Source organism: Anastrepha ludens, chromosome 2 (genome assembly GCF_028408465.1).
Source record: "Anastrepha ludens isolate Willacy chromosome 2, idAnaLude1.1, whole genome shotgun sequence".
NCBI lineage: Eukaryota > Metazoa > Arthropoda > Insecta > Diptera > Tephritidae > Anastrepha > Anastrepha ludens.
In genome coordinates, this window is record NC_071498.1 from 100014422 (window position 1) to 100041721 (window position 27300).

The 27300-nt window shown below is 36.0% G+C and overlaps 1 protein-coding gene across 2 annotated transcripts; it reads left to right on the forward strand.

The window, feature by feature from the left end:
* Nucleotides 1-15302: 15302 nt before the first annotated feature.
* On the forward strand, nucleotides 15303-18893 carry LOC128854898 (metallothionein-4-like). 2 transcript variants are annotated; one of them, XM_054089353.1, is made up of 3 exons: nucleotides 15303-15620; nucleotides 18513-18651; nucleotides 18739-18893. In XM_054089353.1, exons 1-2 carry the CDS (start codon nucleotides 15596-15598, stop codon nucleotides 18614-18616), a joined length of 129 nt encoding a protein of 42 aa, XP_053945328.1. In that variant the 5' UTR covers nucleotides 15303-15595; the 3' UTR covers nucleotides 18617-18651; nucleotides 18739-18893. The 2 variants fall into 2 exon arrangements, with proteins under 2 accessions (XP_053945328.1, XP_053945327.1); XM_054089352.1 differs by lacking the exon at nucleotides 18739-18893 and having other exon boundaries at nucleotides 15310-15620; nucleotides 18513-18729.
* The last annotated feature ends 8407 nt before the right edge of the window (nucleotides 18894-27300 follow it).

Consider the following 27300-nt stretch of genomic DNA (forward strand, 5'->3'; position numbering starts at 1 on the left):
TACTTTCGAAAGTCCTATGGAAAAACCTTAAATCCTTAGGTGTCTCAGGAGAGGATAAGCCCGTGTGCCGTTTAGACCCAGAAATCTTAAATACTCACTTTCTAGTATCTAACAGGGCTCCACTCGACATACCTGTAAAAGTTCCTCTACGAGTGCATGTTGATGACGGTGAGTTTGAATTTGTGTCTGCAACAGAGATGGATTTGTTACAGTGTGGACATACTGTCAAATCTAATGCTATAGGGACCGATGCCAGTGTCTTAAATTGTCTAAAATTATTCTACCATTTGAAATACCATCACTTACGTACATAATTAAGTTTTCACTCATCTCATCTACATTTCCGTATCTCTGGAAGATAGCAAATATAATACCTGTGCCAAAAATAAAATGATCTACCGCTCCTCAGCACTTCAGACCAATAAGCATTTTACCTTTTTGGCGCGACCGATTACCTGCTACTTGCACTAGAATAATCTGCTGAGTAATTTCCAGTCGGGATTCAGAAGTCTGCTCTACAGCTATGCTTAACATATTTGAAGATGTTCGTCCTGCTTATGAGAAAAATTGCTTAACAGTGTTAGTATTGCTTGATTTTTCGAAGGCTTTTGATATTACTGATTACAATATTTTGCTGGAAAAATTGTGTTATCACTATAAGTTTTTTTTCTCTGCAACTAATAAAAAGTTACCTTTCGCATCGGCTACAACAAGTTAAGTGTGGTGATAACTACTCAAGCCTAAAACCAATTACGTCAGGGCTCTATTTTAGGTCCAATTTTATTTCGCATTTTTATTAATGATATTATTGAGTGTTGCCAACATTCGTCGATTCATCTCTATGCTGAAGACACCCAGATCTACCTGTCAAGACCAATAGATCTTATTGAAGATTTGATAGCAAGGCTTAAGGGGTTACATGGGTTTCGTCGGGTAAAAAAAGGCCTATTTTCAATATTTTTTTTTTCTATATTATGTAAAAAATTATTTATTTAATTCAAACTGTTTTCTGCCTTATAGACGCATATTTAAAGAATAATTTCTGAAATTTAAAAAAAAAAAAAAAAAACTCCTCCATTGTGACGTCATTTCCAGTTACACCTCGAAAAACAGATGCGCCCGCGTTATCAGCATAACTCCTGACAGAATTATCAAAAATGAAAAAAAAAATAAGTGTTTTAGTTAAGACCATAAGCTCGTGCTTGAACGAAGGAAAGAAAAAAAAGTAAAAATTGCAATTTTGGCAGACATTTTTCCAAAAAAATGAAAATTTCGGTCAAATTTGCTTGACATTTTTTTTTTTTTTTAAATAGTTGTAATTGAAAAAAAATCCTTCGTTCAAGCATGAGTAAATTGTATCTTGAACACCTGTGTAAAATTTCATCAAGATCGGTTGAGTAGTTTCCGAGAACATTTAACAACCGACTTTGAAAACACGGTTCCGAGAAGAACGCGTTTAAAGTTTAGAGTAACAATAAAAGTAGCTTGGAGCGCACACCTTCCAAAGGCTGTATCTCCGAAACTTTTATTCGGATCGACTTGAAAATTTAGGATAATATTCTTGAGATGTTGTAGAAATTAATAAGCCAAAACCGAAATTCGATTTTTTGAACCCACGAAACCCATGAAACCCCTTAATGAAGACCTCACTCGAATTTCTAACTGGTCAAAATCTGACAACTTGAAATTAAATGAGTCAAAGACGAAGGCGATTGCTCTTTCTCATTCAAAGCATTACCTTAGCTCTTTGCCGCCAATATTGCTTAATGAAGTAAATATTAACTTTGATGACATAGTAACTAACCTGGGTTTCAAAATAAATATCATGCGTTGACCACGTAAACCTTGTTGTAAACAAGATCAGGGTGAGTCATATAGCGTTTGCTTTTTGAACCACCTATTTTTTTGAGAATGGTAACACAAATTACATGTCAAATGTGTTCATAATTTACTTAAAGGTTTGACATTTACGAAATGGGACGCTATACGCTTGAACAAAATTGGGAAATATTGAAAACCTATTTCCAAAGTGGTGAGTCTTCTTCTTCTTTTCTGATTTTCACATCGATGGCAACGTCAATAAGCAAAATTGTCGGATTTGGGGCTCAGAAAATCCACACGTTACTGTAGAGAAGCAAATGCATCCACAACGAGTCACTGTTTGGTGCGGTTTTTGGTCTGGCGTCATCACCGCGGTTACAGTAAATGGCAAGCCTTACCGTGACATGCTCAACGAGTTCTTTCCAAAAATTGAAGAGGATGACATGGACGTCATTTAGTTTCAACAAGAAGGTGCAACTTGTCACACTGCCAAAGTTACACTCGAACTTTTGGCTACCCTTTTTGAAAACCGAATAATCAGCCGAAATTCCGATATCAATTGGCCGCCTCGGAGCTGTGATTTAAGCCCGTTGGACTATTTTTTGTAGAGAGCCGTTAAGGACAAATGTTATGGGAACCATCCAGAGACGATTGATACTTTAAAACAAGAAATCGATGTTGCCATTCATGAAATTGGAGCCCAAACAATCGAAAATGTGCTTAAAAATTGGGTTGATCGAAAGGCCTACTGTAAAGCCAGTCGTGGCAGTCATTTGAGCGATATTATTTTTCATTCATAAATGACAAAGTTCAATCTTCAAAATAAAAAAACAATTTGAAAAAATATTGATTCGTTTTTTTATAGCCGATTCAAAAAGCAAATTTTTCCATGGCCCACCCTATATATAATATTCTTAGAAAGCTATATTGCACTGCCTACTTACTGCCACGACAAACTAAATTAAAACTTGTTAGATCACTCATTGTTTCTCGTGTATCTTACGCTGAATTAGTATAGTATATTGCAGGCTTGATAATAGTTCAAAACAAAAATTGCAAATGGCTTTAAATAATGCAGTGCGATTCGGGTTTGAAAAAAAAAAATATAACCATATATCTATCTATTCAAAACATATCCTTGGCCATAGCCTGGACTCGTATCTCAAAATACGGACTCTTATATTCCTGCATAAATTAATTTACACACAAAAGCCAATGTACCTATATAAAAACATTAAACAATTCCAGTTCATCCGAACATTGAATCTGATTGTTCCGACTTACCTACACTTACTTGGAGTCAGAGCGCATGTTCTTTGTTAGTGCCATAAAACTACGGAACTCGATACCAACTACAATAAAGTTTATAAAACAAGCAAGGTGTTTTGAAACTGCAGTTTCTAACTATATATGTAATTCTAACCTTTAATTCCCCTTCCTTTCTCCCATTCCCACCATCTTTCTCCTTTTCTCACTTACTATTCTAAGTTTTAGTCTATAAGTTTAATAGTTAAAATGGTTTTAAAATTTAAGTAGTATTTTTCTGTATACCACCCTCATATTCTAGAATTATTAGAAGATAGACTTTGTCTATGTACAAAACAAAACAAATAAATTGAAATAAATTGAAATTGAAATTGAATATTGAAAGTTAAATAACCATCAAATAGTACAGTATAAGGATGGGTTGATGAACTAAAACGTGGTCGTACAAGCCTTGAAGGCGATTCACGTCAAGAGGTCCAAAAACAGCACATCAACAACATCAGGAATCATGGAAAATCGTCGAGTGACTGACAGAGATTAAGAAGCCTTAAGCATCTCATTGTGCAGTGTAAACAATATTTTGACCGAAGTATTGGGTTTCTGAAAGCTGTGTGCACAATTGGTGCAGCATTCGCTTACAATGAAACAAATAGGTCTGTCTAATCGGATTGAGAGAGTTCTGAAAGTCTTTCTTCGTTTTGCGCTCCGATCTTTAAACTTTTCTGAACCTGTACCATCGTACCGCTCTCGATGTTTATTGATTGACTTAAAACCACTTGATAGCAGACGATCTATTCTGTCGTGCTCATTTATTATTCGTATCATTTCTAGATCTATTGATTGTCCTTCCCTCTTAAGTAAAATTCAATTTAATATAGCCAATATGAGGCTCCGACAGTACGAAACCTTTTAAAATGGCTTCTCGAGAACCAACTATGGGGTGAATGCTCCAATTCCTAAGGCATGTGCAGATTTAAATATGTTTTTCAATTATTCTGGTGTTGCTTTTACATGGCCGTATGGCATCTTAGTCAATCATCTTAAATCGTTCTTTTCTTAGTAACTACTAAACTATTGTACATTAGCTTAATATAGTCTGTAAGAATGTATCCATTCAAAGACAATAAATAAATAAATAAAAGCTCCTTCATGTCCAGAAATTAGCCAAGAAGGTGTTTGCATCAGTCTTTTTGGTATGCGAAAAGTATTTTTTTTTTGGATTACTGGTAAACTGGTAAAACAATAGGTCCTGAATATTCCTAAAACCTTTTAGACCAGCTGAAGAAAAAATTCGTGAAAAAATACCCAGTTTGCAAAAGAAAAAAATTATTTTTCATCATAACAATGCACCGTATCAAAAGAGCACTTTCACAATTGCTAAAATCCATGACATAAAGTTAGAATTGTTGCACTTGTTGAACCTGTATGCACCATGTTTGGCCCTAGCGACTTCTCTCTGTTTCCATATCTAAAAAAATGCATGCGTGGAAAGAGTTTTTCATCAAATGATGAGGTCATAACAATGGTGTAAGCATATTCATAAACTGGAATAGAATTTATAGCTTAGAATTTCGTTGGAACAAGTGTATTGAAGTTCAGGGATACTATACTGATTAACAAAATGTATATCAAACCATAAAACTGTGTTTTTCTTATTGCACCGCAAAACTTATCGAACAACCCAGTATGTGATTGGTTAACAAACAAACAGGATTTCCATTAAAAATATATGAAGTCTAAGATATAATTAATGATTCACCGCTACATACAGGTTACTCGCATAAACACACCCATCATTATGTATGTATACTCGTATACATTTGTGTAGGCATAATTATATATGTACGTAAGAACATTCAAATATTTAATGCCCTCGCTGCTTCATCACCTCTTTGCTCAGTAGTTTTGTATATTTTAATTATAAAAATTTTATGTATTGTTTTTGCTTTAGTAGCCCAAGCAACCAACATTGCCATTTTAACAACTACAATTGTTCACTTTTTTGCGTCGGTTGTTGCACAAAAATTTTGCCTTAACAAAAAAACACTAACTTGTTTTTATACTACTAAACAGTTTTTATAATCTATGTTGCAGCATTGCATCCATATGTATGTGTTCTTCGTACATTGTTTTGCTTTATATTTTTGTTCTAATTTGAAATTCAAAACGCTTGCATTGTCCTCTGCAATGGCGGCAACAGGGAAAGCTTTTGTTTTCTACAAAGCAAAACAAAATGTTAGACAAAACAATTGGCGCATGAGCAGATGCGGGAGGTGTTGACTGGAATAACGGTAATCATACCGGTATCGGTGCTAGTGCCGGCTTACCCAGCACCCTCTGCATCATAATTGTGGACAGTAGCCGGAAGAGTAGCACGGACGACGATCGGATGAATGGACTGGCAGGCTACATCTGCTTATATTTGTTAGCTTCCATATTGTTTTACTATTTGTTTTGTTTTCGTTGGATAGTTTTGTTGTGTTTGTTATTGCCTATTGTTCGTTATTATTACATACTGTTTACATATATATGTATATGCTTACATATGTAGCTCTATTGCTTTCGTTATATTCTGTTGCTGTTGCTGTTTAATTAAACGCAGACTATTTTCGAAAGGCTTTTCCACTTTTTTTTTTGTGCGCAAAGTTGTTGTTATATGAGTGTTTTTTTGCTTTAAATGTTTTGGATGTAGAGCAGAGAGAATACACTTGAAAATGTGAAAGGAAAGATTTTTGGAAATGAATTTTTTTTTAAAGAGAGACTCCATGTCAAATGGTGCTAGTACTTTGGCTGTGCTTTTCCAATTTGTAGGCTTAAATGTGGTAAGAAGCAAATAAAATAATTTTAGGAATTTTAAAAATTTAGATATATATTCTATATATTCTTTCTACCATTTTAAATGTTTTTGTATTGTTATACATTTTTTTCAAAAGTTTTGGAAACATTTTTTTTTTTTTTGTCATTTGAGAAAAACAATGCAATAATTTACCTAATTTATATCAAGATATTTTTCATCATAATTGCTTTCAGTGTAACATAGGAATATACTTCAGCTGTATTTGTTTTACGTTTTGATATATATTACCCACACAATTGCAGGCAAAAGGTAACGTATATGGCTGTATGTCTCCCTATTACATGGCCATTGTTTCGAGTTAACGCACAGATTAGGGTTTTCATCTCAGGCGCTCATAGCAGCTTTTGTATGCCATTTTACTCATTTTCATATAAAAGCAACTCACACATACATTGTTTGCCATTTAAAATTGGAAAATAAGGAAAATGGTTGCCTGCTTGCAATAGGCATGTAAAAAATACGCATTTATGCATATCAAATATGTATGTATGTACAATCTAGTATATGTATGCGCTTGTAAGTTTGTAATGAAAATTGTTTAAGTAGCTTAAGGCGAGTAACAAGTTAATCAGAGATATACTGTACGTATTAAACGCTTAATGAAGCTCAATGTAGATACACATAGAAGTATTACGGCGGTTTAAGGTTTAATGTTGCGTATACGCAATGCGGATTGTAGAATATGTTGTATTGTAGTTAAGTTACGTATACGCAGTGGATGTGGATCAAACATTGGGAAAAGGCTGTAGCAATAAAGAAAAATAATAAATAAGAGAATATAATTAAAACAGAAATCAATATGCCAAGATATTGACAATATAAAATTAGACAGTAAATTCCGCCATATCAGTAATTGTAAATTGAGTAATGGTAATATTATATAATAGTAGGGGTTGAATTCAAGATGTATGGGCTAATGAATTCAAATAAAAAAACAAAAGGGTTATAAGCTTCAGACACCATTTGGGGAACAACATTAAGACGCACGCCACAAATGGGAGAAGAAGCTCAGCCAAGCACACAAAAAGGGTATACATATATACGAGTTCATATATGGTACAAAAGTACGGGCTCTTGATTTTCAAATTAAGAGGAACAAAATCACCCAAAACACGGAATAAGGGATTGGTATTATATGTACGCATACTTAAATGGCAAACTCTATTTATTTCTCTAGCGTTTTCGACAACTAGGGCACGATTTTCTACTCGGTCAGTTCAAAATAGCTGGCTAAATAGTCGAAAATCCGAAGTACTTGTATATATTCGTTTAAGCTGAAAAAAGCATAAAAATGACAACGTTTTCCAGAATACCTTAAAATTAACTTAATGCTAATGGAAAAAATCCGTGTCATCACATTCCGAGACATAAACGACCTAAATTTTGTATGGATTTTTAATATCTATAATTTTCATATTTTATATTTTTTATTTTATATTTATTTTGAATGGGTATTCTCAGTAGTCTGATATAAAAAAACTTGTATGTTTATATTTTTCATATAAAGGATATATTTGTCAGGTATTCACTCCAAAAAAGTTCCTATGACTGCAAAGATATTTTGGTGAGTTATTGGGTAGACGAAGGGTCACATGTTTTTTTTGATCCGACGGAGGCAAGATATCCATAAAAATCTTATAAACAGAGTGACCTGTGTCATATACATATATAAATTATATGGAGGTAAAAAAATTAAGAAAAGTAGGTGGCCTACTTACACAAAATTTACTTAGATAGAATAAAATATACTTCTGAAGAGATGCTCCTAAACTTTAGATTTGCTTGCAGAGAATCATTTTATTACTCTCATATTGACAAACATACTTAAAATGACGGCCGCTGTAGCCGAATGGGTTGGTGCGCGACTACCATTCGGAATTCACAGAGAGAACGTAGGTTCAACTCTCGGTGAAACACAAAAATTAAGAAAAAGTTTTTTCTAATAGCGGTCGCCCCTCGGCAGGCAATTGCAAACCTCCGAGTGTATTTCTGCCATGAAAAAGCTCCTCATAAAAATATCTGCCGTTCGAAGTCGGCTTGAAACTGTAAGTCCCCTCATTTGTGTAACAACATCAAGAGGCATACCACAAATAGGAGGAGGAGCTCGACCAAACACGCAAAAAGGGTATATATATATATTATATATATGTACTTAAAATGATAATGAATAAATTTAATAAAACAAAAACTTCTGCCAAAGGAATGTTTTCCCATCGCAAGATTATATTTGAAGAACAAAGTTATTTCGTCCCCTTAGTATAACAATAGCCTATGTGCTCATAGGCTATTATTTTTTTATTGAATTTTTGGATTCTCCATCGTCGATTTTATATGTGGCCAAAATTTTGTCAAATTCTAGTTCCACAAAGTGGGTCAAAACGTCAGTCAAAAAATAATAAATATTTACAGACATAACGAGATTTGAGTGAGAGCTACTTTCGACAAAAAGTTTGAAATTCATTTTCTTAAAACATCAAAAAATTTATAGGCTATTTTAATACTAAGGGGACGATTTATTGCTGCATTTTTTCTTTTAACTTAAAATTTTTATTAGGAAAAGATTTACCAAAAGTTGAAATTCTTAATAAAAAGTTCTTGGAAAGTCTTCGAAATTTTGACGGGGCTTAACAAAACAAGAACGTATCGACGAACTAACTTTGACACAGTACAAAACTGAAGCAATGAATTTTCTCGTGATCGCTTTTCGTTCACCGATGAATTCCAAAATCAATTGCTGTTCCACAAATATCGATGCTGTGAGCGAAATGATTGGTAGAGATGTGAATATATAGTCTCTCCTATCCAAATATCTATGGTTGGATGGCTATGATGATCGAGCAAGGGTGGAATAACCACCCCTGACACCAAATCTCGAAAGCCATGTTGATCACCCAGTGGCCTGGGGCCAACCTGACCATCTGACGGCAGTAAGAGAAATCTGTCTAGCTGACAGGAAGCCGACAACCTACTCAGCGAAGCGACCATGTCATGAACACTAACCGGCCTCGGAAAGAACCCAAAACTGTATGTCGCTCAACAAATGGAGCAGAAATACCCTCGGAGGCTTGCCATTGCCTGCGGAGGAGCGACCGCTATTAGAACTCAGTCCGTTATATAAATAGCAACCTCGGTATCCTATAAAAAGTTCTATAATCAGTTTTTGAATTTCATCTGTGATGTTCGAAAATAAATTTATTCTATTCTATAAATTTAAATAAATATTAGCAATGTTCCAAACCCACATTCTTGTTGTTACAGAAGTGCAGTCTTCTTCTACCCAAACACATGCCCCAAAACCCAAAAACCTTTTACCTCCGCTAATATTCAACTCTTGGTCTGAAGTGTCTAATTTCCGTCCAACTAAATGAACTTTCGTTATTGGCAACTTTCACTTTTATTCATCTCGCACGTGCACGCGCACACTTGCATACCTCATCTAAGTATTTGTGCGGCTCGTTCTATGGCTTTTAGCCTCAAAATGAGCCATTTTCTCTAACAGCCAACACAGCATTCGCCCATTTCGAGAATCAAATACACGCACACATACACAAACGGCTGCACACACACACACATACCGGAAATTGTAATTGTACCACCATAGAACTGGCCACCCACCACAAAATACCTATTGTGTTGGGATAATGTACACTCAAATGGCTTAGTGCCTAACGAAAATTGGTAGTTTTAGAGGCGTCTGGGCTTAGCCCACAAATACCAGGAACCATGAGTAAAGGCAACCAGATGAAATATAAAATTTATGCGCTGTTTATGCGTTTTCCAATGAGTCTGCTTGCGTATTTCTCTCCACTTCTTTACTGCCTTTGTACAGCTACAGCCCTAACTGTCGTAGGGCATGAGGGATGAGAGGAGTGCTATTGAAGTGTGGTAATTTCGCTTATAAACATTTTGTTGTTGCCATCGTTGCCGCGAATGCAATTCTTGTTACCACCAATTCCGTTGTTATTATTGTTATTAAGGTAGTTTGCATGCGCATATACCGCACATACAGATATAGCTGGCATATATGTGTGTAGGTATGCTTTTGCAAGCGCTGGATTGAGTATTTGCGCGCGTTAACGACACTATTGAGAATAATTCCCGTTATACTAGTCGGTGCCGCCAAATGGAAAAAGTGAAAATCGGAAAATCGAAAAATGCGTGGCAAGCGTTGAGGCCGCCATCTCTATAATAAACATACATACATATACATACCTATTTGTATGGTTTTGTGTATGACAAACGTTTCCTTTTTAAATTCGTTCAAAAACTTGGGAAGTGCTATTATTTTTTGTTTTGTTAATGCTGCTGTCGTTGTTGTTGTATACGTCGTTTGGGGAATTTCTTTAACAGAAATTGAAATTGAAATTGTCGCGGAAATAAAAATTTGCATATTTTAAGTAGCATTGATTTTCGTGCGTGACTTTCCGCATACTTAGCTCGCTTACTCGCGATTGGTAATCGGCATGGGAGCTCAAACTTCAGCCCATTGCCAATTTCGCGCCTACAAGCATGTAATTATTTTTGAATGTGCAGCTAGAAAGCTTTGAAGCTGCGCAAGTTCGTTTTTTTTGGTTAGGAGGGCCGTAGCTATTTAAATAATATTTTATTAGTTGTAAACGACGTGAGCCACCTTTGAGAGTAGCACAGCACTTAGCAAGCAAATTAAAATGTAGCACTGAGGAGCCACGATGAATTTGATGCTTTGTTAATTTTTGTATGTAAAGGGTGGATGCTTTCCATTTCAATTCAACCGGGCTATTCGGGTCATGTTCTTCGATTTCGTTGTAACTCAAATATGTTGCTCTCTTGTCAAAATAATGAGACACGTATTTTTTTGTTCGCCCGAAATTTTTTTTTTTCAAGAGTTATCGGCAATTTTGTTTTTCGGCTCAAAATCAATTTTTTTTTAATTATATAAGAAAAATTTTGTTTTAAATGCTCATAACTTAGTCGAAAATGAACCGATTTTAATGATTCTGGGTTTAAAATGATCGTCATTACTTGCACGAATGACTTCATTTAGAAAAAAGTAGTTGACAATTTTTATTTTCCAAAAAACAAAAAGAGCGAAAGAGGTTTTTACTCAAAAATTCATTACTCAAAAACAACTCATTTTAGCTACTGGGCATTCAGCTCAATTGAAGTTTGAGGTGTCCTCTTGATTTGGAAAAAGTTATAAAAAAAAAATACACTTTTTGAAATATTGAATTTCGAAAAAATTTGGAATTTTGTTTTTTTTTTTTTGAAAAATAAAAAATTTTCAACTACTTTGTTGCAATTGTTTCTACATTACGTCGCTCGTGCAAGTAATGACGATCATTTGGAACCCAGAATTATTAAAATCGGTTCATTTTCGACTAAGTTATGAGCATTTTAAAAAAAAATTTTCTTATATAATTACGAAAAATCGATTTTCAGCCGAAAAACAAAATTGCCGATAACTCTTGAAGAAAAATTTTTTCGGGCGAACAAAAAAATACGTGTCTCATTATTTTGACCAGAGAGCAACATATTTGAGTTACATCGAAATCGAAGAACATGACCCGAATAGCCCGGTTGAATTGAAATGGAAAGCATCGGTGGTTAAAGTTCAAGGGCCGATGTTGACTGTAAACCACACCTAAACATCAAGTTTTTTTTGCATTTCATTTGACATTTTTCAATTTCAGACTAACTCAATCTTAACAATGGAAAGATACACAATCGAGCAACGCATTAAAGTTATTCAGGTTTATTATGAAAACGGGCGTTCAAATCAAAATGCATATCGCGCACTTCCTGATTCAGTGATGAGGCACATTTTCACCACAGTGGATCCGTCAATAAGCAGAATTGCCGCATTTGGGCGAATGATAATCCAAGAGTGATTGCCGAAAAACCAATGCATCCACAAAGAGTGACTGTTTGGTGCGGTTTATGGGCCGGCGGCATCATTGGGCCGTATTTTTTCCAAAATGAGGCCGGTCAGGCAGTTACTGTCAATAGTGTTCGCTATTGTGAGATGATGACGAACTTTTCATCGCCCGAATTGGAAGATATGGATGTGGACGATATGTGGTTTCAACAGGACGGTGCCACTTGTCACACAGTTAACGAAACAATTGTTCTTTTGCGCGAAAAATTTGATGGCCGAATAATCTCACGTCGCGGCGATGTCAATTGGCTGCCAAGATCATGTGATTTGACACCGTTCGACTTACTTCTTTGAAGTTATTTGTAAGAAAAGGTGCACGTCGATAAGCCACAACAATTTGGCCGCCAATATTACCCAATTTAATGTTATTGCAATATTTTGGGTAGGACCACATCAAAGTAAGAGTTTGTGTGAATGAGTAAGAAATCATTGAAGCAATGAAAGTTTCCCCAAAATAATTGACATCTGGGGAACATCTGAGGTAATCTTAGAAAGTAAAATTTGTCATTCATAAATTGTAAATTATAAATAGGAATGGGAGTAAATGGAACTTAATAATTAATTATTTAATTAACTAATATCTCCTTTGTTTTGAAAATTATTTATAAAAGAAACATTTTTACTATCAGATAGGCGAGGTACTTAATTTTGAAAAATTTTTTATTGTGCCACTTTCTACTATTGGCAATCATCTGGCCCACCCTAAGATATGTGTATGCGAGAAATGTATTAAAAATTAGTATTGAAAATTCATATTAAATATAATGAACCATTGTTAAATATGAGAATCTAAGCTCAAAAAGGCTTCCTTCCGCTACTACAATAGAAATCGGTATTTGATGTAAGTGTACGGATGATAAGGTATATGACACGCATTAGGACAGATCGTTTAAGAAGAGCACATTGGTTTAAAAATAAAAGGAGATGGAGTAACTGCTGCATTGTACTGCTTCCAAAGAAGTATTTAACCTTACAATTGCTGCAGTATCTTTCACATAAAACACATCTAGTACTTTTGTTATATAGAGAAAATGGCCAGCAGCGGCAAAAAAAAAACTTAAAAAAATCAAGAAGAATTTTTAACAACTTCAAACTTACAATAACAGAGTTAAAGGGGCTATAAAATTGCATACCCAAAAATGCTCTGAAAATTCTGTAATTCTGTACAAAAGGTGGGAAATTTTAATGAAGATTTGTATCAATCTTCAACAAAATTTCAAACTTGGATTAATATGGTTTTCATTATAAAATAAAATATATTTTTATAAATAGATAGATTTTATAAAATATTTGCTCTTTTCTTTACCCGCATGGTACTTTGTGCTCATATAATAATTTTATACCGAAATAATTACAATTATGTAAAACATAAAAAATTGTCGAAACTTTTGCAATACTACTGAACGATATGAAGTGTTACCAACTTCACACTGCTTGTATCTGTAAAACAACTCATGACATCAACGACAAAATTGTTGTAATGACAGTTCAATATATTGTTTATAAGCCATCAAAAGCATTTGCGTCTCGGTTTTGTTGAATTTTTTTTTTCTGTGATTGAATTCAAACGTAATAGGGTGATTGCGTTATATTTGGCTGGAAAATCACAACCAGCCATTGTTCGTGAGCTCAGTCACCTCAAAGTGAATAAAATGTTTGTGTATCGCACTATAAAACGTTACAATGATACTGGTAGCATTGCAAAACGCTATGGAGGTGGACCAAAAAACACCGCAACAACGCCAGAAATGGTTTGGAAAGTGAAGGCTCGACTTGAACGAAATCCGTCAAAGTGGAAGAAAAATGGCCAAAGAACTGAAAATATCGCAAGACAGCATTCGACGCATATTGAAAAATGAGCTCAAGGTCAAAGCTTAAAAGTTCCAAAAAGCACACGATCTTTCGCGAAAAAGAGTTCGGTGCGAAAGAGCAAAGGAGCTGTTGCGCTTGCAAGAACGTGGCGAATTTCCTAACATTGTGTTTTCTGATGAAAAAAAATTCCCAATTGAGCAGTTCATAAACACTCAAAACGATTGTGTGTACTTGACCGAACGCTCATACGAGAATTTGAGCCTACTTATTGCCACTCGAAGCAATTTCTCATCGCAAATAATGGTTTGGGCCGCAGCGACCGCTGATGGACGCACTCCAATCGTTTTTATCGATCCTGGTGTCAAAGTGAATGCGACTTATTTATTATCGGGAAAATGTTTTAGAAGCTGCTTTAGAGCCATGGGCACGCAAACATTTCGGTTGCAGACCATGGACGTTCCAACAGGACTCGGCACCGTCTCATAAAGCTCGTGTGAACAAAGAATGGTTAAAAAATCATGTTCCACACTTCATTTCGTCCACACAACGGCTTTCGAATTCGCCAGACGCAAATCCGATGGACTATTCCATCTGGTCTATTTTGGTGAGGACTAAAAAATATGCCAGTATGGATGCGCTGAAAAAACGAGAATGGGCCAAAATACCTCAAGATCACATTCGTGTAGCATGCAACTCATTTTTTGACCGTTTGGAGGCTATAGTCAAGGCAAAAGGTGGTCGAGCTAAAGTGAATATATGTGAAAATTCTGATCATTTTTGAACAATTTTGTCTTTGAAATCAATAAAAACTAATTTCACACAAAAAAAGTATGGTGTTTTGAATAGGTAACACTTCATATCAATCGGAATCAAAGTCATATTTAATCTGCAAAAATTTGCACCAAACAGTCACTCGTTGTTGCTGCATCGGCCTCTCTTTGAACACGTGTGGATTTTCCGACCCCCCAATGCAAAAATTCTGTTTACTTAAATAGCCACCGAGCTTCATTTAAAAAAAAATTTTTTTTTTTTTTTTTTTTTTTTTTTGTAAAAATGTAAATCTTCTGTTTTTAATATTTCTCAATTTTGTTCAAGCAAAACGCGAACTATTTTGTAAATGTCTAACGGTAAACTAAATGTGTAACACTTCACGAATTTTATTTTAACTGGCACAGTACAAAAGAAATCGATAGTTCAAACTACAACCGCTAAATGAACCACCCTGTTTTACAAATGCATGACAAGCCCTCAATAATATCTCCTACTACTTGTGTATAACGTCACAAATAAACGCAACGTAAAGTAGCAATATATCGCATTTCATTGATAACTGTTATCCGCGAGAGTTCGTAAAATAAAAATAAAACCTTCATGCTTAGCCAATAAAACTCAAGTTGTGCACAAAACATTCCGGTCACTGATAATGAGCGGAGTGCAAAAATTAATACTCATTTGTGGGTAGTAAGCACTCGGATTGATATTTCCATGCTTATACTATATACTCAAATATTTATTTACTTAAGATAAGTGCGCATTTGTGAGTAGTAAACACTTTGCTATTGGCAGTGCACACGGCGAAACCAGCTAACGAAACAAACGGGCAAGATTGATATTTCCAATGCGCAAAAGATCGCAAGAAAGTGCAAAACAGCGACGCAGCTGGCTCATAACGAAGTGTTTTGCTGCAAAGAGTGCAAAAAATTTGCACACTGCACGCACATTGCACGCTACTACTCAATATACTTGTACGCGATTGCTTTTACTTATAGATACGTGTGCTTATTTGTGGGAAAAGTGCAAGAGCAAAAATCAGGCGGGTATAAAAGCGTTAATCGATTGCAGTGGGAAGCATAGTTGAGTGAGAGAAGTGCACTTTTGCAAGATAATTCGAAAGAAAAGTAGTTAAAAATATATTCAACATAAAAATGGGTTGTCCAGCGTGTTGTAAAGGTGAGTAGGCGAAATAAAGATTTGCTTATTGAGTTGAAGTGTTATAAAATTGTATGCAGGATTTTAGGTTTGAGCTAATACCATCAATAGCGCTAGACATTCTTAGCTGTTCGATGTTCGCAAATATTTATGAATTTGATCCAAAAGATCTGTGAGCCCAGCAAAATATTATACATCAGGCAATCCATGTCATTATTACAATTATTTTGGGGATTGTCGTCAAATTTTCTGAAAGTTAGCTTATTTGTGGGCCTGAATATAATAAGAAGTAAATTGAAACTTTTTTTTTTAATCCAATAATTTTAAGATTTATTTAATGCTGAAAATTTTAGTTTTTTAAAGTGAAATATCTCCAATTGTTTTTAACATTTGTATAAAATTTTTTATATAAGATATAGTTTTCAAAAATTTTTTTTGGAAAATACTATATTTTTTTCTAAAAATTTTGTTTGAGTTATATTCAAATATGTATACCTGTGAACCTGTGAAAAATACCGTGTATCTGCTTACTAATGTACGTAGCATCGATGTGATCGATTGGCTTGCGCTTCACTAGATTATTTTTCACTGGTGCACTGTATGCACTTATGGGAGTTCCATTATGAATCATGCGCTTATTACTCAGCATAATGAAAAAAATAAGAAAAAATTTACCTCCCGTATTTTCACACATGAAAAACATTTATTTTCCAAAATGCAAAACGTATATTGATATGAATATTTTTAAATGTTAAAAAGAACCCAAGATATTGCACTTTAAAAGACACTATCCCAAAATTTTTAACATTGAAAGAATCTCAAAATTATTCGTTTTTTATTTTTCATTTTACTTCTTATTATATATATATATATATATTAATATATATAATTGGCGCGTACACTCTTTTTGGGTGTTTGGCCGAGCTCCTTCTCGTATTTGTGGTGTGCGTCTTGATGTTGTTCCACAAATGGAGGGACCTACTGTTTCAAGCCGACTCCGAACGGCAGATATTTTTATGAGGAGCTTTTTCATGGCAGAAATACACTCGGAGGTTTGCCATTGCCTGCCGAGGGGCGACCGCTATTAGAAAAATGTTTTTCTTATTAATTTTGGCGTTTTCACCGAGATTCGAACCGACGTTCTCTCTGTGAATTCCGAATGTTAGTCGCGCACCAACCCATTCGGCTACGGCGGCCGAATAAATAAACCAATTTTCAGACAACTTTAGAAGAATATCCATAATACGTGGGACATGAAATCGCTCGCAGGCTGCAATTGCCAAAAAACCATCGTTTTATTAAAAAAAATGTTCGGTGCTAAGAATATTTTCAGAAGCACATCATCTATATTCTAGTCACAAAAATGATTTGAAGTGATACCCTTCTCGCCTTATTAGTTCTCTTGGCTAATTTGCACAATATTTAGAAATAATTAAATCCAAACACCGAATACTCGACTACAAAAGCTCGAAAAAGTATTTAAAAGTGGCACCCTAAAAAGTTAAGACTCAGACGCTAATTCTTTGATGGCATAAATATAACTAGCTCAACCAGAACTTTTCCCTTACTGTTTAAATTTCCGTCCAAAAGTGAATAAAAGATCATTCAAACCTCAGAAGTATTTTATCTCGTTTGGATATAATTTCAGACTATGAGGTGATCATGAATCTCATCATAACTCTATATCAGATTTTGCTATATGCCAAAACAATAACAGAGCGAATACCATGTCAAAGATAGATGAAGACCGAAAAGGAACGAATTGATCGAATGGAATTGTAGATGGCCAGAAATTTTCCAAGCACTCAGGCAATACTTCCCATTGCACTTAAGGCAAAGGCTTAGGTTCGAATTTCGTTGCATGAAATACTAAAATGCTACAAAAGGTTTTTTCTAATAGTAGTCACCGCTCGGCAAACAATGGCAAGCTTCCGAGTGTATTTCTGCCATGAAAAATCTCCTCGTGAAAGAAAAATGCGCCATTTGGAATCGGCTTAAAACTGTAAGACCCTCCAATTGAGGGACAATATCAACAAGATGCACTCTACAAATATAATTATTTAAGGAAAATAGATGGTATTTAATGGCTAGTGAAGGACAGGTAAGAAGAGGACTGATTAATCTTCTGCAAATTTCCCAGACTATTTACGAATCGTATTAGTTCATGAGAGCCAGATAATCTAGATCGTATATTCTTTATAGATAGATAAAATAGATAAAATGTGCGATATAAGTCTGAGAGCGGCAGAAAAAACGCTCTATACTATATACTATGACTATATAGTATGTCGTTCTCATGGGTTGTGCTCATAATTAGTCTTATCAGGGCTCCCAACTCCTTTCTTTTGTGTCTGCGAAGGAATTTCGCTATCACCCGGACTTTTTAAGAAACCATTTGCTTGTTTTGCAGATGGCAATACAGGATCAACGGTTCCCTTGAGATTTATTACCGAGAGCCTAAATGTTTCTTTTTTAAATTATTGTAATTTTAATTACATTATACATATATTTTGAATGGGAATTCATTATTCGACCTTGAAGGACCCTGTATATAAATATTTTACTGTCGATTTTGCGCTCCAATCTGTCAAAATCGGTGCCATCAAACTGTAAGCTGTTAAAACACTGCCAAAAAACAAATTCGAACTTCAAAGACCCTGTGTATAGATATTTCACAAACAGCACTTTTTCTCATCACATTCACTATTAAACATTTAATTATATTGAAAATTAAAAGAAAATTTCTGAAAAATATGTAATATATTCATGTCAAACAAAACCGGGTAATAAACTCTCAAAAATTGTCTTGTAATTTGTAGACAATCGAGTCTTAACTTGTGAACGCTTTTATTATAATCTAAATTTTCAATTTTGTAACCATTTTCTTCTCAATTTCCTATTTTTTATCTACAGACTGCAAATGTGCTGCAGACAAGTGCGGTGATGGCTGCCCCTGCGACCAGCAATGCAAATGCAAGTGCAAGACCGGCGGCAAAGATGACTGTTGCAAGAAGTAAATTTGATGAGCATACGAAGAATTAGAAATTCAAATATGTTGCAAAATATACCAACAAATAATGCAAAACCGAACGATTGCAAAATGAATAAAATAAATTTTAAAAACATAAAAAAATAGAACATCATTTCTTGTAAGCTCTTAAATAAATAGCTCCTTTAGTTATATGCGCACATAAAACGATTTTTCTACCCCAAAAGGAAGTATTGAAATTTCCGCTTTTTGAAATGAAAAAAAAAAAAAAACAAATATCAACAACAATAAAAGCACTTAGAAAACACATTCATTCTACATACACACACAATCACATATTTATGTGCCTATGTGCATTGACAATTTATAGAGTTGTAAATTTATTTAGATTGCTCCGCCACATCTTCACACAACGTCACAACAACGCAACGTATGCAGTTGATGTGATGCAGTGCCGCTCGAGATGAGCTGAGAAAGCTGGTCAGGGCAGCAAGTAGTAAGTAGTCAACGGTTTTCACTCTAGTAGTGATGACGCAATTTCCCACATTTGAATATACACACACTCCCATTCTAACCCCTGCCTAGCCGCCAGCTTGGGCGTAATAAAAATTTCCCATTGATTTATTTACGAGCTCAACGCCTGCAAAGTGTCCTTAGCAAAGGCGTTGTTGCTCCGCTTTTATTTATTCATTTTAATGCAAGTCCTTTCTTCAACGTTGCTGGAACTTTAGGTTTTTTACTACAGCCAGCAGCTCAACAGCCAGCATATGTGTTTTTGAATAAACCCATGTCCTTATTTTTCTCTTCTCTCTCCCCACAACTTTCTATAGTTGCAAGCAAAAGCATTGCCTGGCTTTGACGTTGCACTTTTGCCTTGAATCTTGCTCCGCCCTTTTCAACACTTCTTTCGCTTCGCTTGCTAGCCTGTGCTTGCCATTTATGTGACCATCTTTTAGTTGTTTGGTCTTTGCCGTTATTCTATTGCCACTTGCAATCTCACTCACTCATTGCCACCAGCACACATAAGCTCATTCGATGTCTTCTGCCGTCATTCATTGATCAACAGCAACTGCATTCTCCTTTAGCCCACATTACGCCATCTGCTGTTTGTATTCAATCTAAACCATTTGGTGCCTGTCAACTTTCTTTTCCTTCTGTTTCAAAGTTTTAAATGAAAATTTCATTTGAATATTTATGAAGGCTTACACTTGTATAAGTATGTACGTTGCATACGTAGGACATTTTCTCTCATCTGTTTCGTCTATGCAAAGGACATTAAGTGGTTTACAAATTGAAAAAGTGCGGTTCAAGTGCAATCGTCTTTAAATGACTTGAGATACTGTGCTGAGAAAATGTGATGCCAAAAGTTCAAAAGAAAATTTGATGCAGTTTTACAGGTCAAACGGTACTTGTAACTATGTTACTAGGGGTACTAGGGGTGTACATTTTTTAGAACTTTACAACCGCGGGATTTTTAATACATCTTTATTATAATCCCGTGGTTTCAGGACTAGTCCCTAGTTTTAGGTAATCAATAATTAAATTGAATGGATATTGTTTAAGAAGCTGTCCTACCACACACAACAAAACAACGGGTTTTAAGTAAACTTTTTTATACAAAGGGAAAATTATTTCATTAATAACAAATTAAAAGACAAAAGTTAATTTTGTATGCATATCTTAACGTCTATAAGTACATATCTGTTAAAGTACTTTAAGGCATGTCGGAAAAAGCTCAATGAGATAAAAAACTTAAGAAATAAGCAAGTAAATATTTTGTGGTTGTAGGAAGTTCATATATTTTTTGATCTCATACTGTTCGAGTGGAATAAGCAGTAATACAGGTTATTTTATGTCAAAATAAAACATGAATGAAAAATGCAACTTTTTACCGCATACGTGTACTTTGCAAGATATTACAAATCTCGAAAACTCTGGGACAAATTTCCTTTAAATTATACAGAGATTCCGGGACCCCGGCATCCCTAATACTTACACAGTTTATGTTGACTACTTTGTTTTAGGGCGTTTGGGCTTGATGCAGAAGCAGTGGGTTCTACATACTTAAGCTACATCTTCACTGCCAATAATAGGCACCAATAAGTTTTTCAAATATCTAGAATGTGATTGACAAAGCTCTGCTAAGCTAAAAGATCTTTTGCGCCCTACGACATGTTTTAGAGGTAGTTAATACTAGTCCTATTGACTGGCACTGGCACCTTAAATATTTTACATCTGGTTCTTTTAAGCTAGATGTTCTCTACCTCAGGTTGGGAATTAGTTGAAAGCCAAATTTTTTCAGTAAATTTCCCCCCTTTCAGAATATCTATAACAGGAGCATTTTCGCTATTATTCGGATACTTTCGGCCTCGATGAAATATGTGCCGTCTTGTCTTTACTAAGGCAATAAAGTTGCACAATACATGTATGATCTGTGGTTTCATGATCCTTCACACAGAGTACACAATCTGTGTCATTCCCAATGTAAATTTTTGAGAGATGCTAATTTAAGTAATACTGAAAACCATACAGAAAACCAACTATTTATTATATACTGTGCATTTAGCTTCTGCTCAGTTTATATCACAGTATGGTTCTGTACCGTGAAAATCTGCTGCCGAACGCGCCCTACCGAGTCAAACAGTAATTTCATTTTTATAAAAAAAGCTTTGTTTATCCTTTAACAAACATTAATTTATGAGAGAGTGTGGTCTTTAAAAGTTTAGTAAACAAGTCAATGGTTGGTATATCATACGAGTATAGATACATAGTAGTGTAGCGAGAGGATATCTGAAATTTTATATTTCTAATAGACAACAACGAACTACTTCTCAAAGATGATGCGAGGTACCTCGGAGTAATACTGAACAGTAAATTGGAAAGGGTGAAAAAGGCCAGTAATGCGCTGTACGCATGTAAAAGAATGCTAGGCATTACTTGGAGTCTATCACCCTCCCTGATGCATTAGTGCTACACGGCAGTAGTTAGACCGATATTTCTGTATGCGGCCTTAGTATAATGGACTGCGACAAGAAAACTGACACACTTAATGCCACTGGAAAGGATTCAGCGACTCGCTGCTCTGTGCATAACAGGCGCGATGAAAACCGCTCCAACGGCGGCGCTCGAAATGATACTCAGCATGCCACCATTGATCTTATGGCAGAAAATCTGGCGGCGAAATCCGCGAGGAGGTTAGTGGCTGCTGGAGTATTCACCTGTAGAACCTTCGGTCATAGCTTAATACGAAAGAGGAGTTCAGATTCCATAGACTACATGACTCCGTATTTTAATTGGGAGAGAAGGTTTCGTACTACAATTGAAGAGGAGGGATGGGCATTTACTACTCAAAACTATGGATAAGGCAGCCTAGACCGCAGCAGTTTTTTCCATGCGGAGGTTTTTGCTGTGGGGAAAACCGCGGATTTAGCCAACACAAGATCAAAAAAGAACTTAATAATTAATATATCATATACGTGGACAGTCAAAAAGCGAGTGGAAGCTAGGTGGACTAATCTGAGCACATGCAAGGACTGCAGAACTATTATGGGTATGCTAACAGGTCATAATCTATTGGCTGCACATGCGTACAAGATAGAGATTGCCAAAATTGACAAATGCAGAAAATGCAAGGATGATGTTGAGGAAACTTTAGAACACCTTCTGTGCATTTGTACGTCATTAGTAAAAATGCGTTTAAAATTTCTGGGAGCCCCACTGCTTGAGGGTCTGGAGGACGTCAAAATCGGATCTCCCAGCTCTGCTTAGATTCGCCAAAAGCGTTGGCATGCTAGATGGTGTCTACTTTCAGAATTCACAGAGGTCGGTCTCCATCTGGTATCGCTAGGGACCAAAAGGTCTATGCGTGACTTAATGCCAACCAGGCTAACCTAACCTAGTAGAATATCATACGCGAAAGGTTTGAAATTTTTTTAATTTTAAAAGAGATATCGAAAATTTTGAAAACACAAACACATAAGTGCCTCCATACCACCTTTTTAATTGACGGAAAAATCGAGAAAATTAAGAATATTGAACTCGATGATTATCGTGTGAGAATCAGGCAGATAGCAGCCAATAGTGGCTGCTCTAAACATTGATCTATGAATATAAATCGTAACGAAGCAGCAATCGTCGAAATTGCACTTCTTAGACGTGCCAAATCCCACAAAACGATGACAAAGTCAATCTAACATCAAGTTTTTTATTTTTTTATTTGCTTATCTTGGTGGATTTATTGCAAATACCTACCGTCAGGCTGAACAGTACAAAACGAGCATTAAAAGCGTTTTGTCGTAAGCAATCAGAATTGCGGAGAAACAGCACTTGACTTCTTCACCACAATATGACCAAAAACAAAATAAATGGCGACATTGTCATAAATTTTTCTAAAATTGGTTTATTTGTAGACACGATTTGGAAATTGCAGGTACTACTCAGCATTGTCTAATGAGCATTGTCCAAATAAAATTCTGAAAGGGGTGTTTTTCAAAAATTACAAACAAATTTTCAAATATTTTACATTTAAAAAATAGATTTTATCCTTAAAAACTAAGAAAAACAATTGTTAAATTTTGAAAAATAGCGGAATTAATTTCATTTTAAACTTTAATTTCGTACTAAAATTTTCAACACTGAATAAATCTCGAATTTTTTAAACTTTTTTCAAAGTTTGTTCAGCTTACAAGCACATTGAATAGGTAATAGCAGGAGAGCAGCTGATTTGATTTCTTCTTCTTAATTGGCGCGATAACCGCTTACGCGATTTTGGCCGAGCTTAACAAAGCGCGCCAGTCGTTTCTTTCTCGTGCTCACCGGCGCCAATTGGACACACCAAGTGAAGTCAAGTCCTTCTCCACCTGATCTTTCCAACGCAGAGGAGGCCGCCCTCTTCCTCTGCTACCACCAGCTGGTACCGCTTCGAATACTTTCAAAGCCGGAGCGTTTGTATCCATTCGGACGACCTGATCTAGCCAACGTAGCCGCTGGTTCTTTATTCGCTGCGCTATGTTTATGTCGTCGTAAAACTGATACAGCTCATCGTTCCATCGTCTGCGATAATCGCCGTGGTCAACGTGCAAAGGTCCAAAAACCTTAAGCAGAATCTTTCTCTCGAACACTCCAAGCGTCGCTTCATCGGATGTTGTCATCGTCGAAACTTCTGCGCCATACGTTAGGACGGGCATGATGAGAGTCTTGTAGTGTTAGTTTTGTTCGTCGAGAGAGGACTTTACTGCTCAGTTGCCTACTTAGTCCAAAGTAGCACTTGTTGGCAAGAGAGATTCTACGTTGGATTTCAAGGCTGACATTGTTATCGGTGTTAGTGCTGGTTCCTAAATAAACGAAGTCTTTTACAAACTCGAAATTATAACTGTCTACAGTGACGTGGGTGCCGATACGCGAGTGCACCGACTGTTTGTTTGAAGACAGGAGGTACTTCGCTTTGGAGAAGGCAGAACTAACACGAAAAGATGGTATGTGTCGATTCTCCTTTCATGGGTCTTTTCCAAGATTTGGCGTATTGTGAATATTTGGTCGATGGTAGATTTTCCAGGTCTAAAGCCGCACTGATAAGGTCCAATCAGTTGGTTGACGGTGGGCTTCAGCCTTTCACACAATACGCTCGCTGGAACCTTATAGGCGATATTTAGAAGACTTATCCCGCGGTAATTGGCACAAATTGCAGGATCGCCCTTCTTATGGATTGGGCAGAGCACACTTAAATTCCAATCGGCAGGCATGCTTTCATCCGACCATATTTTGCATAGGAGCTGATGCATGCACCTTACCAGCTCCTCGCCGCCATGTTTTGTTCACAAAATTCTGAAATTTAGGTTAAGTTACTCTAAACTATCAATCTTTGTTTAGAGACTTTGACATTCTAGAGACCAAGAGCTTAACTGCTACTAACTGCTCAATGTGCCTTGAGTTAATGTCTTATTTTACTCAAGCCTACAAATGAACCAATTTTTAGAAGAATTACCGACAATTTCCAATACTCGCATCACGTGACATAAAATCGCTCGACTTCGTATTCACCTGGCATAGCTCAGTGTGGCCTTTCCTGTTCGAACTAATCAAGTTATTACTTTGCCAAAAAAGGATTAAGAACACTGGGACGATTAAGAAGAACTTGCAAAAGGGGCAGAAGGTGACTCCCGAATCGGATAACGAAGAGTATTTTGAGGAATGGAAGAAGCCTTGTTTCCATGGAAGCTACTTGGAATCAAAGAAATACCAATAAATAATAAAAGCGTTTTCGTCTCATTGATGAATTCTGGATACTTTTTGGAAAGAAGTTACTCTCACAGATTGTGCCAATTTAACAAACAAGTTTCCTTAAATACATAATTTCTTCTAGGATTAATTGCAGCCCCCGAAAATTCGAATATTTCAACCTTAAATACTTTTTCGTGCAACATTCTACAGTTTTAAATTTCACCATCCCAGCAAAACTTTCGCGTTGATGCAAGTAGAATATGCAAAATAGTAGCGACAAAGGCAACAACAATTCGAAACGGAAAATTCTTTGAATAACAGTACAGTGAACAATACAACAGCAATGCGAACAGCAAGTAATTTTCATTGTCACGTGGCAGTAATTACCGGTGTAGATGTCACACATACAAAATGCTATGCCAATCCACACACACACAATTGTACGAATAGGTGCACACGGTCGCGACATAAGCACACAAACGGGAAATGAGAAGTATGGAAAAACACTGGCACAGCGTGAATAACAACAATAAGCAAAATGCCCGCATGTCCTGGCGGTAGAGTGTATCCTTCTGGTAGAAGCGCATTGGTTCGGTGCAGTTCGGTTGGTTGGTTCAACTATGTACTATGAGGCCACACACAATTTCGTTTCATTGAATTTTAACGCGTCGCTATTGCAACACTACACTCAACACGCGCGCGCTCCTACATACATATACGCACGCACACACACATACTAATGCGCGGGAATCTTTGTACGTATTATATTTTGTATGTATTTGTGTGCGTAGTAATACGCGCTAAATGTGCGCTTGTTTGAATACATGACTACACGAATAAGCAATGTTGCAAGTATGTGGCATGCAGCATAATAAAAACAACAACAACATTTATTGAGCATTATTACTTTGTTGTTGTGTACAAGTGTACAAGTACATGTAGGTACTTTGTTAGGTAAATATTGTACATACATACATACGTATGTGTTGCATGCAACACACCGCATACCTACATAGTTTGTCCGATTGTTATGCGATGCTAAGCAATACATATTACGCCACCAAGGCGAACTGTCATTACAAAACGTCCTTTTCATCCTTCGATAGACGCTTAACAATCTATGTAGTTGCATTTTGTGCCATGCATTCACAAGCTGTTTTTGTTATTATTGTAGTGTTGCTTTTGTTGTCACCTTAACATTTTCAGATAATAATTGTATAGATGTTGAGCATGCCCGCGCGCAAATGGCTGCTGCGGTGGTTGTCAGCGCCGCCGGAAGCCACAGGAAGGCGGACATCCGTTTGACAGCGGGTGGCAATGATACAACATCAACAACTACAGCAATAGCAACAATAATAAAAACAAATATAACACCAACAATTACCAACAAAGTTTTTATCGCAGTCATGCAGTCACATAACAAAGCCCTAGCGGCACTCCCCAAATGACGCCATAGTCACCAATATTACCGCAAAGCTGCCGATATTCAAATTGTGGCCCGCCAACTTCACGTATATGTGTGCATAGGTATGTATGCTTATTGAGTTGAGGTGAAAGGACTTCACTTTCGCGCCACAATCGAATTGCGGTTACCAAAGCCTGCATTTGGGCGCAGTGCCCACAAATACACAGCCATATGTATGTGTGTGGTGTTCGTGTGTTTGCGTGTAGTCTACAGTGCAGTGCGTTAAGTGACAAAATTGTTATTTTCACTTGCGGCCAAAAGCGGACAAATGAATATTTACTCGCGCACTCATCGACTGAAAAATATAAATATGATACATACATATATTGCCATACACATACACAAACGCAATTGTAAACGAGTAAATGTATGCACGTGAAAAAATGATGATTTAATGCGTTTTTGATTATACATTACCGGCAGCGGTGGGGGTGACAAGAGGTCGCTACGAGTATATTGCGCTCCAGACAGGAAACACATTTTTTTCCAAGCGAAATATTTATTTAAAATAAGTAAGCGTGAAATTTATTGTATTTCATTTGCCGAAATTTACATATTACATATATACTATGAGCAGCAAAAGTGTGAGCTTTTTTAAATGTTTAAAGGCAGCTTCAAAGTGTGTGATCGAGTCATTAAGTTGGTCGTTTCATTGTACGCTTCCCTTGCCCATTCACTTGAAATCTCTAGCTCCACATCAATCTATTGTGTCATAGCATATCTTCCCACATTTTCTTCTCATTTCATTTGAAGTGTTACTGACAAGTGTGTTTCTGTATTTGATGGATGATTGAATGGGGAATGAATGAGCTTTTTAACCTTCAATTATATAACCGGAATAATACAAAGTCATTCGTTCGTTGGCCTTGTCTGCCGGAGAATATACAGTCGGTTATTGATTTATTCTTCATGCTTACAGTATTAAAGTTGTTTAAATTATATTAAATTTAAAAATATTCACTTTTTTCTTCAAATCTAAGGACACATCCTACGTATTGCTCGTCGTTTGCCGGTTCTACCATTTTTCG

Bases quoted from the DNA above. Each gene is read 5' to 3' on its own strand.
- LOC128854898 (XM_054089353.1), top strand. From the start codon at position 15,596: ATGGGTTGTCCAGCGTGTTGTAAAG. The intron at 15,621-18,512 runs GTGAGTAGGCGA...TTTTATCTACAG, and splicing joins TTGTCCAGCGTGTTGTAAAG to ACTGCAAATGTGCTGCAGAC.